Source organism: Mus caroli, unplaced genomic scaffold, assembly GCF_978045245.1.
Source record: "Mus caroli unplaced genomic scaffold, Mus_caroli_1 scaffold_1, whole genome shotgun sequence".
NCBI lineage: Eukaryota > Metazoa > Chordata > Mammalia > Rodentia > Muridae > Mus > Mus caroli.
Window position 1 is genome coordinate 72,997,089 of NW_028227256.1, and position 13,554 is coordinate 73,010,642.

At 43.8% G+C, this 13,554-nt stretch overlaps 1 protein-coding gene across 3 annotated transcripts in view; it reads left to right on the top strand.

Annotated features, from left to right (window-relative positions):
• Positions 1 to 1,548: 1,548 nt before the first annotated feature.
• LOC115031292 (uncharacterized) overlaps positions 1,549 to 13,554 on the top strand; it is a 96,119-nt gene continuing 84,113 nt past the window's right edge. Inside the window, exons 1-3 of one of the 3 annotated variants that reach the window (XM_085841057.1) lie at positions 1,549 to 1,634; positions 3,224 to 3,278; positions 3,514 to 3,569. In XM_085841057.1, the coding sequence (XP_085697183.1) occupies positions 1,623 to 1,634; positions 3,224 to 3,278; positions 3,514 to 3,569 (123 nt within the window). In that variant the 5' untranslated portion in view covers positions 1,549 to 1,622. Of the gene's footprint in view, positions 1,635 to 3,048; positions 3,279 to 3,513; positions 3,570 to 13,554 lie in introns of those variants that run through there. The other 2 variants (XM_085841024.1, XM_085840976.1) reach the window with 2 other exon arrangements.

Consider the following 13,554-nt stretch of genomic DNA (forward strand, 5'->3'; position numbering starts at 1 on the left):
GCACAGTAGGTGAGCCCTGGGAACTGCAGAACTGTTACCCTTGGATAGCCTATGACATGCCAGTGACATGGGTGTGTGGGTGGACGCTCCTGAGCCAGGCACTTCCATCACTGAGAGATTGCTGCTTCTATCGTAAGTGTCCAAAATCTGCAGATTTTTATTGGTCTATTTTGTCTATCACTCAGGCCAGGACCATTAAGTGCCTGGCAGGCAGCCTGTAAGAAGAGGTGATGGTGTGGCGAGGTCCAGAGAAAGCAGACAGTAACATTTGTTTCTCTGCTGGGAAGCTGAAAGGAACAAGAACAAGAACAAGAACAATGACAACAAGAACACCAGCAACAGCAGCAGCAGCAGCAGCAGCAGCTGCCAAATAAACTGAACAATCTGAGGGGCTGGAGAGAGTTCAGTGGTTAAGAGATCTTACTGGTCTTCCAGAGAATCTGAGTTCATTTCCCAGATCCTGCACTGGATAGCTCATACCTGCTTGCAATTCAAGCTAGCTCAGGGATCCCAAACCCTCTTCAGGCACCACACAAATAGAGATATAAATAAATAAAAATATAAGACCCCCCTGAAAGAATGAAATGAACTCAATTGATTAAAGAAGCAGAACTCAGCCTCCTGCCTGTGGACAGCCTTCCTGGGTGATGTCATTTGGTATTGATGATGGTTGGCCAGTATGACATGCTGCTGCCCAGAACCGCACACAGTCGCTTCTCTCATCTGAGAACATTTTTCCCTTCTCTGAATTGTGCAAGCTCAGACTGGGAGTGACAGAAGCCAGCCCCGTAGCTCTGCCGACCTACTTCCTGGCTGGCTCTGCAGCCAGCAGCCGGCGCAGCATTCATTTAACCAGCTTTTCAAGGTCAGGACTTTCCAATGCGGAGGCTTACTTTTGCTTGACACAAAGCCAGGTACGGTCAATCGTCATGCTTACTAAAATGTGAACGCACCCTTTCTTCAGTTGAGTAAGAAGTACGGGGCGAGCTCCTGTTTAGGACAGATAACAAATGCAGTTCTTTGAGCCTGAATTGGCCACTTGGTCTAAATTCCAGGTGTTTAAAAAAAGCAGGTTTTCCACTATTATGAAACGCCTGGACAGAACCAAAAGCAAACAAACAGCGAAGGATCTAGGTGTCTGGTCACCGCTCCCCACCCTCACCCCCATTCTGTGATGCAGACAAATGCATGCGCCACATAAACACAATGTCTTATTTTTTTACACGTATGAAAGGATCATATGAAGCCAGCTCTCCACAGATTAAAAAAAAAATCAGCTGCTTTGTGAATCTATTATGGCACCTTTCATCTCGTCAGGCTTTGTGAGAAACTTCTAGCCAGACTTACATTCTTTTCTGGTTTGATAAAGATAAATTGTATTCAGTGAGAGAGAAGGGGGAAAAGGTTCTTGATTATTCTCTAAATAAAAAGTCAAGGGGAATGTGATTCTTTCTGCCTTTAAGTACTTAAAGAAGCTGGCACGCCTTCAGAATGACCTCAGAGCTCTGCCCCTCAGCACACCGAAGCCGCTTGATCTTCAGGGAAGCTTGCTCTAGCTGGGGTTCCGTGAGTGTTCACCAGGGAGCAGAGGACAGGGAACTCACCACACAGACCTGCTAATCATGGACAGGCTGGTGTGTGTGACGTGGGAGGTGGTCTATGCCTACCCTTTGTGTGTGTGTGTGTGTGTGTGGGGGGGGGGGGTATCAGCTTTCCTCCCTGCTGGCTGCATGGATGTTGACAGGTTGCTCATAGTCTCTGTGCCTCAGTTTCCTTGCCTGGAGCACAAAGACAGTGGCAGTATCCTCGTCAGATGTATGGGAGCCGAGGGTCAGGTACTTCCAGCCACAGGAGGCCTGTAGTTAGCTTTGGACTTAGTGCATTTGAGTTACTATAACAAGACACTAAGAGTGGATAATTTGTAAACAACAGAATCATTATTCGTAGTTCTGGGGACTATGCTGCTTGAATTAGTGGGCAGGCAGATTTGCTTCTGGCAAAGACTTCTCCTTATGCATGGCACCCTTGGATAGTGAAAGCAAGCTCTCTATGGTGTCTTCAGTGAAGAGGAGGCCCCAGGGACCTAAGCAAATCCCAAAGGCCCTACTTGTTACTGCTTTGATATTGAAAATTAGGTTTCACACATGTATGCTAGGGGGACACAGACATTCAGACAGCAGCTTCTACTAAGCACCAACCATTGTGACCCTTAGAAGGACAGAAATCCAAGAAGAAACCAACTGTGCAGTGAGAAAATGGATACATGTGTGTATATGTTCATGAATATACATATGTATAGATGAATGCACATATGTATGCATGAGTGTACAAATGAGTGTGTGTACAAATACAGGTATGTGGGCATGTGTGCACAAATAAATATGGGTGTTCATGATTGCATGTATTTATATATGAGTGCATGAATGAATGTCTGTGTAAATGCATATATGTGTTTATCAGTATATACATGTGTGTGCACAAATGTGTATATATATGAATGCATAAGTGCATGATGAATGTGTATATATGAATTCATGCATGTATTCATAAATACATGTGGCTGTTCATGAATGTTGTATGTATGTGTATACTATATGAATGTGTGTGTATGTTTGCATGAATAAATGTGTATGTTCCTGAGTATATGTGTATGTGTAGATATTCATAAATGCATATTTATGAATATATATTTGTAAGCATGAGTGCATGAATGAATGCATATATGTGTGAATCTAAGCATGTATGAGTATATGTGTGTGTGTATGAATGTATGTATAGCTACATGAATGGATATGTATGTGTGTGAGTGCATACATGTGTATGAATGAATATATTGTATGTATGCATGGGTACATGTGTATGTATACATTCATATGCACGTGTGAATGTGTGTGTACATGGATGAGGTGCTATGTTCTGGGAGAAAGAAATCTGGGGAAATGAACAAACAGTGGAGGTAGGTATTATAAAAAAAGCTGAGATTCGGATGTCCTGGGGTCAGAGTCTCTTTCTATTCATTTTCAATTTAAGAAGGATGATAAGAAGAATCCAAGCATGTCTTGGGTTGCTGTGCTGCCCAGGGAATCTGGGCACTTGGGTTTTGTAGAGACAGCATTTTGGAGTGTTCGGTACCTGAGACCCATTGGACAGGAACATGGTGGGATGACCTGAAACCGAGTCTGCCTCAATGGCCGTTGTCACTCAAGAAATGTCCTTCCAGCAGGCCCAAAGTCAGACAATAGTCTCAGTGCTGCAGGAACGGGCCACACAGGCTGCAGGTGCGTATGACCTCATGATTTAAAGTGCAGAAAAGTTTGACCTTGCCCATTTGTTCTAAGGAAATTGCAAATATAAGAATTTGAGTGGAATCATAGCAATATTAATTATTTTTGAAAATGTGTATTTCTTAAATAATCCCAACAATTCACTTAAAGTTCTTGATATCCTGGTAAGCACAGTAAATCCTTTTAATTTGTCTTCTACTATTTATGAAATTATCTTCATTTTGATTAGGTCCAGAGAAAGAGAAGTTCAGAAAAGGAGCCGGGGAAGGAGACAGAAAGTGGACGGTAAGAGTGAAGAAGGGAGCAGAGAAACACCACGGAACAAACGGGCAAACGGGACACAAAGTCATGAGGAAAACCACAGAGAGAATGGCATGGACTGGGGAGAGCACGAGGGCTCTACAGAGGGAGGCCCACAGGAGCAAGGGGAACAGACACACAAAGGAACAGCACTCGTGAGGAGAGGGAAAGGGAGAATAAGGAGTTAAGTAAATACACATGCGCATGCGCACCATACCAAGGAACCAATACTCATTCTGGTGTACTGATGGCTTAATTTTGGTTACAGGATCATTAAAATGCTACTGGGGTCAAGCCATGGAGCTCAATTACTCACAGGGTCAAAATGGTAGGGCTGAGGTTGAACATACGCACGCACGCACGCACGCACGCACGCACGCACGCACGCACGCACGCACGCACGCACGCTCGCACCACAGCTTCTCACAGACTTGATAAAGGCAAGCTATTCACTTTAAGAGAATCTTCTTTTAGCTCAGATTCTGGCAGGAAAAAAAAATCCCTTTCTGGTTGGATGATCACCATCGTGTGACCTCATAAAATTATATTTTTTCCTTCCTGGGGTGGGTGCCTCTTGGTCCTCAGACCTCCTCACCCAGTGGCCTGTCCCCATTCATCTTTTCTGTTCCTGAGATCAGTGGTGGACAGACAAGGTGCAGCTACTGTCCACTCTACACTTGGAAGCTGGCAAATCTTGAGAGAATTGGTGGGGTGGGGTTGAGCAAAAGAACTTGGTACAGGAAACGGAATCGAAATGCCCGTGACTGAGGCACCATAGGCGCGAGTCTCATATGAAGCAGCATTTTATAGAGCTATTTCAAGACCTCAAAATCCATATGGTTTCTTAAATCCCAAGGAAATGGGCTTGAAGACACAGAGAATGTAAACTAGATCTTTGAAATTCCCTTTGGTTACTCCCAAGAACCTGACTTCCACAGAAGTGCCTCCTGATTGACAATAGCTCACTTTTATATTCACGATCTCACCCTGTCAAGGTCTAGTCTAAAATCACCCTCAGAGAATATTGTGCTGTAACTTTTAAAAAGCCCAAATCCCCTCGATTTATGCATTTAATTTATTGTTTTTCTCTGTCAGAGCCTTCCTTTGTATATAGCCCAAGCCCAGTTCGGAGTGCCTAGCGCAGATCACTCAGCCCGTAACGTTGGAAGACATTTTTTAATTTCAAACCTGAAATTCCCACAGTGTGCTTTCAAGTCCCTTGCTCTTTGGAAATTTATACCAAAAAATTCCCACCCCCCCCTCCTAGCCTCCAACTTTTCTGCCCCCTTTGGAATCAGTTAATTAATTTCATTTCTCAAAGCTGCTTTGTTTCCTTAAGTAGTTCAGTCTGGCTAGTCTTCCTCTGGGTATCACCTTTCATCAGAACTTTCCTCAGACTTGTTCAGAAATAGCTCATTGTGGGCCAGTTGTCTCTGTTTGCTAGGACAATTGCTTAGCAGGTCAAGGTCTGTCTGTCTATGTCACTCAGGAGGGCTTTATTTGGGCCACTTGGAACAGGATGGCGCAACCATCTCTGACTCACTATTCCCATCTCTAAGGCTTTGGTAGATGTGACTGAAGCTGATGAAGGGTTCAGGGGGCCCTTGAACACTGAAAGTAAAAAAATAAGAAAGCTGAAGAACAGGACCAAGCTAGTGCCGTTAATGGGGGCTTGGGAGGGCAGATCATTGAACCTGGCTGTCAAGCCAACAGCACTAAAAAAAGGGAGATAGAACCAAGAGACGGTGGCCAGACAAAGGACAGATTAGAAAGGGATTAGGGGTCCAGGATGTCTGCTGTGACATTTGCTGGAGTGTAGACAGCTCAGATATATGGTTTGGCAGGTATGCAACACACAGGATGCAGTGCAGTTATATGGCCACTGGATTAGAAGTTTAGGATATAGAGGGGTCTGCATACCACACAACACCCCACAGACCTTCCACACTGTATGCATTGAGTGGGGTATCTCTATTTCTTATATTCCGACTTCAGAGCAAGAATAGAGGCACTTTTATGATGTGTCTCTATATAATACACAAGGTATGATTTCTTTGCCATTCTTCTTGGTCAACTGCATCGCATGATTGGACCTGGAAAATCTATTTGTAGTAAACCACTGTTTCTTTTACTGGGCACCCCAGCTTCCTATCTTTGCCAGAAGCTGTATTGAGGAGGTCTGGAGGAGACCAGGGAGGAGGTGTGGGAGGTAAGTGCCCATGGATGGGGTGGCTTCAGGCAAAAGTCAGCATGGTCTGGAAAGTTCTTGTGATTCTGGAGCAGGGACATACAGTGACAACAGAGAATGAGAGAATGGCTCGTTCAGTGGAAGCAGACAGGAGTCCAGTGTAGGAGACGTTTGTAGTCCCACGACTTTCAGATGATGGTGGGGACCATCCATTTTAAAATCTAAAATGGCAGCACTTGAGGAGTTCAGTTACGAGAGTGGCCGTGTCCCCTAAGCCTGTCTGTTCCTAGGTGGTGTTATGTTGGTTGGAACTGTATCAGATTCAACATTGTATTGGGACACACAGAGCTCCCTGCTTCTGCATGCACTGTGTGCCCTTTGCCACATCTAGACGTGCTGCATTGTTCTTTCCCTGTGGCCTGGAAACAGAGGTGTTGGGTAGAGCTACATTTTTTTTTGTTTGTTTTTGTTTTTAATGTTTAATTCATATCAGGCGGGATTAGGACTAAGTACTCATGGTTTGTTTTTGCACTGAATTGACCTGACTAATTATATCTGTGGCTAGATTAGAACACTAATATTTTAGGGGAGGGGTGCTGAAGAACCTTTAGAGCAGGGTATGGTTTTTTTGATATTTATTTTATGTGTATGAGTGTCTTGCCTGCATGTATGTATGTGAATGATGTACACGCGCTTGCCCAGGGAGGTGAGAGGAGAGTGCCAGAATCCCTGGAATTGTAGTTATGTTGGACTGTGAACCCTCTGTGGTGCTGGGAACTGAACTTGGGTTCTCTGCAAAACTGGAAATACTTTTAACCACTGAGCCATCTCTCCAGCTCCTTGTATAGGGCATTTTTGCTGTTGCTGTACGTAAGAAATCATCTTCCAGCTAGGAGTGTAAAAATAATTTCACTTCAGACAATGATTTAGGAGTAGAATTCTGACATGGGCTGGCATGAGGAATGGATGCTGGGGGCCATAGATTATGATATGTAAGGATGAGGCGCAGATGCCAGGGGCCATAGATGATGTGTGAGTATAAGATGCTTTGTTACAGAAATACTGCAGAAATGACAGGTCTGGCCCTTGGCTTTAGAAGTCGAGGCCTAGCAGCTGGAGCACAGCTGTTTGAGTCTCTGAGTTAACCCTGCCAAGGGGCTGGACAAGTGAGCAAGCCATCCTGGACATCCAAGCCTCACTGGTACCCAAATGCCTGCAGATGCAGCAATATCACATGGAACAGAGACTCACCTGCCACACCTAATCAGTGTGCAGAATCATATGGGAAAAGAAAATAGCTTCAAGCCACTTATTTTGGGGTGTGGTGGTATGCAGCATCAGATATCCAAAACAAGAGACACACACCCTTTATAGCTAAATCTGTAACAGGGATGTAAACTCCATCTTTAGAATCAACTCTAGGCTATTATCTATTTTTTTTAATAAATAAAGGTTTATTAGGACATAGTTACAACTATTTAAGTGTTGCCTATGGCTGCTTTTGTACTGCAAATGTCAGGGTCAAGTCGTTGGAACAGAGACCATATAGTTTGTAAAGTAAAAAATATTTACCATCTGGGCCTTTATAGGCAATGTTTATTGGTTCCTAAAATCTGTTACACTCGTCTATAAGAGGGTGACAAATAAGAAGATGAATGTTTAAAACAGCAAGTAACACTGTGGTGTGACACTATTCCTGGGGTGCTATGAACAAATGTCTATTCACTCCAGGTAGGAAACGAATGATGTACCTAAGTAAGGGCCAACAAAGCCAACTTTGAGGAACCAATACGTTTTATTGGGGTTGCTTACAGGAATGTGGATGAGGATTTACTTGCAGGAGTAGAAATAACTCAAAGACAGCTTCAAATTCACAAGCCCACTTCAGGATGGGTGACAGCTCACAAAAGCTGGGACCCTGCAGCACACCACACAGCCTGCAGGCAGCTCAGCAGGCTGGAGAGTTCTTTCCAGGTGGCCCAGTTGATTTGAGCCTTTTCTAGGCAGTTGGGCTGGGCTCTGCCTGTTCTGGGTAGCTTGGTTGGTCCGAGTTATATCTCAGCAGATTGTACCACTTACATATGTATGGAGAAGGAGGGGCCTAGTGTTCTGGTCAGTTTTAGGGCCTTCCTAAAGCCTCTAAGTTGTTTACTTCCTGCTCTTCACATGCTTCGTGCACTTTGGAATATTTCTCCTGGGTTTCACCATCCCACATCATCTGTCTTAAGGAACCTTAAGGAAGGTTTTAATCTTAGAGGAAACTGCTAAACAGCAAAAGTCTGATGTTCAAAGTCCACTGGCGTTGTAGGAAATGGCTTGCCTCCAGGTCAAAAAAGTCTGTCTAATGGTCTTTGGCTGTAGCAATGATGGGTTTTCCAAACATATCTTTCTACTGATGTACAGTAGTGTAGTGTAGGTTTGTTAGAATGGTTGTGTTGCTTTTAACAACAATTTAGTCTCCTTTCTCCATCTCTGCGAGACTGGTATACATCTGTCCATCCCTTTCTGATGTACTTGACTATAAAGCTTGTACTGGTGTGTGCAAAGTAAAAGGATATGACATAGGCCAAGGTTTTCAATGCATATGTGTGGTTTGGCATAAGCTCCTGCTGTCTGCATGAAGAAAGTATGCTCCAGGTAGCAGTGGCTGCTGTCAGAATAAGTGACCACAGAGCAGAATTAAACCTGACCTGTGGTCTAGATTGCAAACTGGTCCAGACCCATGTATAGCCATCTTGGCTGCAGACTTGAATATATACATATATATATATGCTAGAAGCTCCAGGATTAACTTTCTGTGTGTTAGAGGCAGACAAAAGTAGCTCTTTGGGTGATTGCAGTTTAGAATTGACATACATTAAGTTATATATGTCCTGGTATTTCTTTGTGAACAAATTCTAATCTCTTTTCTCGATGGTTAGAAAGGTAGGCCAGGGCAAAAGTAGGAGTCTCAGCAAGAGAGAAAAAAAAGCCATCAAAAATATTAATTTTGGTGGTGGTGTTGGCTGTAAAGATGGTCCAGTAGTTAACAATGCTTCTTAGTTTTCTAAAGGACCTGAGTTCAGTTCCCAGCACCCACATCGAGCTGCTCACAACCACCTTTAATATGGCTACAAGGAATCTGACTCCTTCTTCTGGCCTCAGTGGATACCTACACTCACATGGGGACACACACACACACACACACACACACAAACTAAAAGCAGTAAAACAAATCTTTAAAAATGTTAACTTATTACTATAATTTACTGCTAGCAATAAGTACTTGCTGGTCATTTATCTGGGACAAACACAAGATCAAAATCCTTCTTTGCCTTCATTTTCTCTTCTCTTCATTTCCAGGGCAAGGGAGGAAAGCAGACTCACTAGAGAGCCGCAGCTTAACAGCTTGTGATGGAATTAGTGCATCCAAGTGCCTTATCCAAATTAGTTCAGGATGAGACATTCAACTTCCCAAACTGCTGCCATTACCTCGCTCGTGCCTGTGCATCCTAAAGCCCTGGGGTGAGGGTGTGGGCGTGCGGACCTGTAGCACACACGGCTGTGGGAACCTAGACTGTCCAGTGAGAAACAGAACAGAAAAGGTGTGCGTTGAATTCTGGCCCACGATTTATTAATGATTTATATTTCAGTCTTATTTATAAAATGAAACCACCAATGATGCTTCAGATGGCTGTTAGGAGGATTAAAGATAATGTACAAGAATAATATGGAAGAACATGCTGTATAAAAAGGCATTATTTTCATTCTGAGCAGAGGAATTTTTTTTCTTTTTTCATTTTTTTTCTTTTGGCTGAATAAAAAGCATGTGTCTCTGCTCCTTTGACTTGGATCTTTTCTCTTTCTTTCCATCTACATGTTTTTTTCCTCTCTCTCTTGTAGCTAACCTCTGCACACAGTTGGCTAGCTGGCCCTGGGGCTTCTCCTATCTTTATCTCCTGTCTCCCCATAGGAGCACAGGGCTCCCAGGCAAACTGCTCTATCCATCTAGATTTTACACTGTTCTGGGGATTTGAACTCAGATCTTCACACTTGTACAGCAAACACTTATACCTGTTAGGCATCTCCTCAGCTCCTCTCCTTCCTTCCTGCTGCTGTCTTGTTCTGAAAGTTGTAAAGAAAAAACAAGCAGATGATTGTACTCGCTCAGTTAGACTCAGGCAAGCTCCTGGCATGTCTACTAGTTATTAAAGTCCCAGAAGATGGGTCTGATTTACACTGTGTGCCCAGGGTCCAGCTGGTGCCAAACACATGGCAAACAAGTGCAATGCTTATTGAATTCAGACTGTATTATCCAGTGAAAACCCAACTATATCACATCACAGTCATTTTTCAGTCCATCCGTCCAATAAATATTTATTGCTTGCCCACCATCTGCATGGGTGAGTTTTGTGGCTAAGGGTAGAGATGGTGAAACAGACAACGATTTTACTTAGAAAGCAAATGCTCCCCAGCATTCTCCCTCAAGCTTCTGTGGCCACATAAGGCATCCTGCAACAAAGCTACACAGAAGAGTAAATTGCACACTGAAGCTGGGTAGGCTGCATTTAAGCCCCTCCTCCCCACTGACTTTAAAATGCGTCTCTCCAAAACTATTGTCCAACAATGTTAGTGCTTCAGTTTCCCATGAGCCCATGTTTACACGTTTGATTTTATAAATGCGATGCTAGTGATATTTGGCTTCTTGAAATCTGTCCGCTGAGGACCCTGGTAGATGCTAGTGGAGGAAGCAATGTCACATGTTTATTTGAGGAGCCTCTCCTTGGCATCTAGCCTGAGGGCTGACATATTTACTCAGTTCTTCAGACCCAACATAGCTTGTCACCTTTGGCCTAATTAGAGTGCCCCCCTTGTGTAATTGTTGAAATAGTGTGACTGTTCCTTATATCAGCTCTAAAACTCCAAGCATGCTCCAGCTGCCAAGCACAGGAAAGCTAACAGTGCTATAGTCGCTACAAATTTATCCCTCTGAGAGTATGTCATCTTTAAGTCAGCCAATCATGATGCTTCAGGTAAGCTTAAGGGATAATGCCCACTGGTTGTGTGTGTGTGTGTATGTGTGTGTGTGTGAAGGTCAGTGGACAACCTTGATGTTATTCCTCTGTTCTCTCTGTGTGCGTGTGTACACACTTGTATGCATATAACTGTGTGTGTGAAGGTCAGTGAACAACCTTGATGCTATTCCTTTTGGTGCTGTTCCACTATTTATCGGTCTGTTTTGTTTTGTTTGTTTGTTTTTTGAGACAGTCTCTCACTGGCCTGGAACTTGCCATGTAGGCTAAAGCACTCTGGCCAGCTAGCCCTAGGGACCTGCCTGTCTCCAGTTCTCCAGCTCCGCAGTTACAAACATGTCCGGCATTTTAAACTGGTGTTCTGGGGATTGAGCTCAGGCGCTGGTACTTGCAAGGCAAGTGCATTACTGACCGGCTGTTTCTAGCCCATTTCCACAGAGCTTAATGACATGCATAGATGCATGATGGTTCTTCCTATCTCCCTCCCTCCCTCCCTCCCTCCCTCCCTCCCTCCCTCCCTCCCTCCCTCCCTCCCTCCCTCCCTCCCTCCCTCCCTTCCTCTCCATTCTTTTTGAATGTAAATCCATTCACCCTCACTAATGATTCACATATATAGTGGCTCCTTGTGTGTGTGTGTGTGTGTGTGTGTGTGTGTGTGTGTGTGAGAGAGAGAGAGAGAGAGAGAGAGAGTGATACCTCAAGACCAAATTAAAACAAAGCACACATATAAGCAGAAAGCAGCCACTATAAGAATATGAGCTCCCACCAAAAGCAATATGTCCAAGAAGGCCAGCAAAACCTTTCTGCAAAGGTGTAGAGAACATATTTGGCTGTGCCGACCCCCTGGCCTTTATTACCATCCTTAGGCCATGATACCAGTCATGATATCAGTCACTCATATAAAAAGGAGTGGGTGTGGCTGTACTCCAATAAAACTTTATTTACAAGAGTAGGTTGTAGGCTGGGTGTATTTAGCCCATGGGTCATAGTTGTTGGTCCCTGCTTTATAGGAACAGGCTCTATTGTTTCTAAAACTCTCTAGAGTTATTGTCTCTCATCTACAGAGTCCTCCTGTGTAGAAGGTCTGATGAAACAAGTCCCACTGAGTGTTGGGAAGATCAGACAGGACTTAATGGTGACTGGGACTGTTAGAGCTTTCCTTTGTGCTTTTCCCTGCTAAGCATCCAGTGCTGCAATCCAGGGCATCCTCCTCTATTGCCTGCATCGGGGTAGTTTGTATTTTACATCAGTTCAGTCACAAGATCTGCATTGCTAGTACGAGATACTCAGGAAAGTAAAGAACTAACATAGTGGCCCAAGAGGACTCGCTGTTAGAGTCTGCTAATTTAGCTAGCACTCCAGGAAGAGGCTTCTATACCCAGGCCCTCTCTCCTTTCTCAGTTGTTGTTCTCCTTACTTCGATGTTACCCTTCACCTATGCTTTCTGGCTTACCATCCAAGGAAATGAGCCTGTGGAGTCCAGTAGCACTCAGGTACGGTCTATGGGGGAGGGGAGCATTGCATGGGCTCAGGGTGCAGAAAGGTTTTACGTTGTGATAACTACAGTTTTGGAGGCAGACAGCCTTGAGATGGAATTCTTACTCCTGTTGCAGAAAACAATATGAATCGGGGCAAAATAACCTCATGTTATAAACTAGTTGTAATACCTCCCTCATAGTGGTGTTGGAGAGGGCTATCTATAAAACACGTCAACAAAGGGCCAAGATGATCTAGAGTCCGATGTATATTTTATTCACGTTCACATAGAAGTCACATATGTATGGCATGAAAGCAGAGGGGTGGACTCTTGGGGGGATTTGTAGAAGGGGAATTGGAGGAAGGGTAGTGAGGGCATGGGAATATGAACAAAGTATGACGGTCTCTTCTGTGTGTGAAGATGTCTAATGAAACACATCATCTTGTATGGTAATTAGAAAAAGAACAAAAGTTTACAGAAGGGACTGGGCACAGGGCCCCTTGTTTCTTCTCATTGCACTGTCCTCAAAGATGGAACTCATGTAGCTCAGGCATAAATATTGTTGAAGAAATAGAAGGCAATCATCATCATCATCATCATTTTTTTTTCAAGGGAGATGTGGAAACTGAGATATTCATCTCTAACATCAGCACCCCATTTATTGTTCCCTATAATCTCTCTGCACATGGCTACCATCACTGGAAGCAAGCCCTGCATAATTTTTAATGCATTGCTACTTCAAATCCCAGTTGCAAACTTGGCAGAATGGTCAAAGTTAAGGGACTTGGAAGTCAGCTCTGAGTTTAAACTCAAATGCCTCTTCCATTTGCCGGGCAGTAGCATGCACGTTTGTAGAGTTGGAATGACCCAGGGTTAATAAAAATTACCCTTCAAGGAACCCGGGGAGAGTTAAGTACGAGTAATGTTCCTCCCCTTTTATTGAAAATAGATTTTTCTCATATAATATACACCGATTATGGTTTTCCCTCCCTCTATGACTCCTAGTTCTTCCACCACCTCCCCTCCCATTTGAATCCACTACCTTTCTGTCTCTCATTAGGAAAAAACCCCAGGCATCTAAGGGATAATCATGGAATAAAATATAACAAGATAAAGCAAAAACTAATGTGCCAGAATAGTACAAGACAAACAGAGGTAAAAGAATCCAAGAAGAAGCACAAGAAACAGATAGATGCAGAGACACTCAGGACTTCCATAAAAATACTAAACTGAAAACCATAACATATACCCAAAGGACCTGCACAGGCCCTGTGTGTCCTGCTTCCGTCTCTG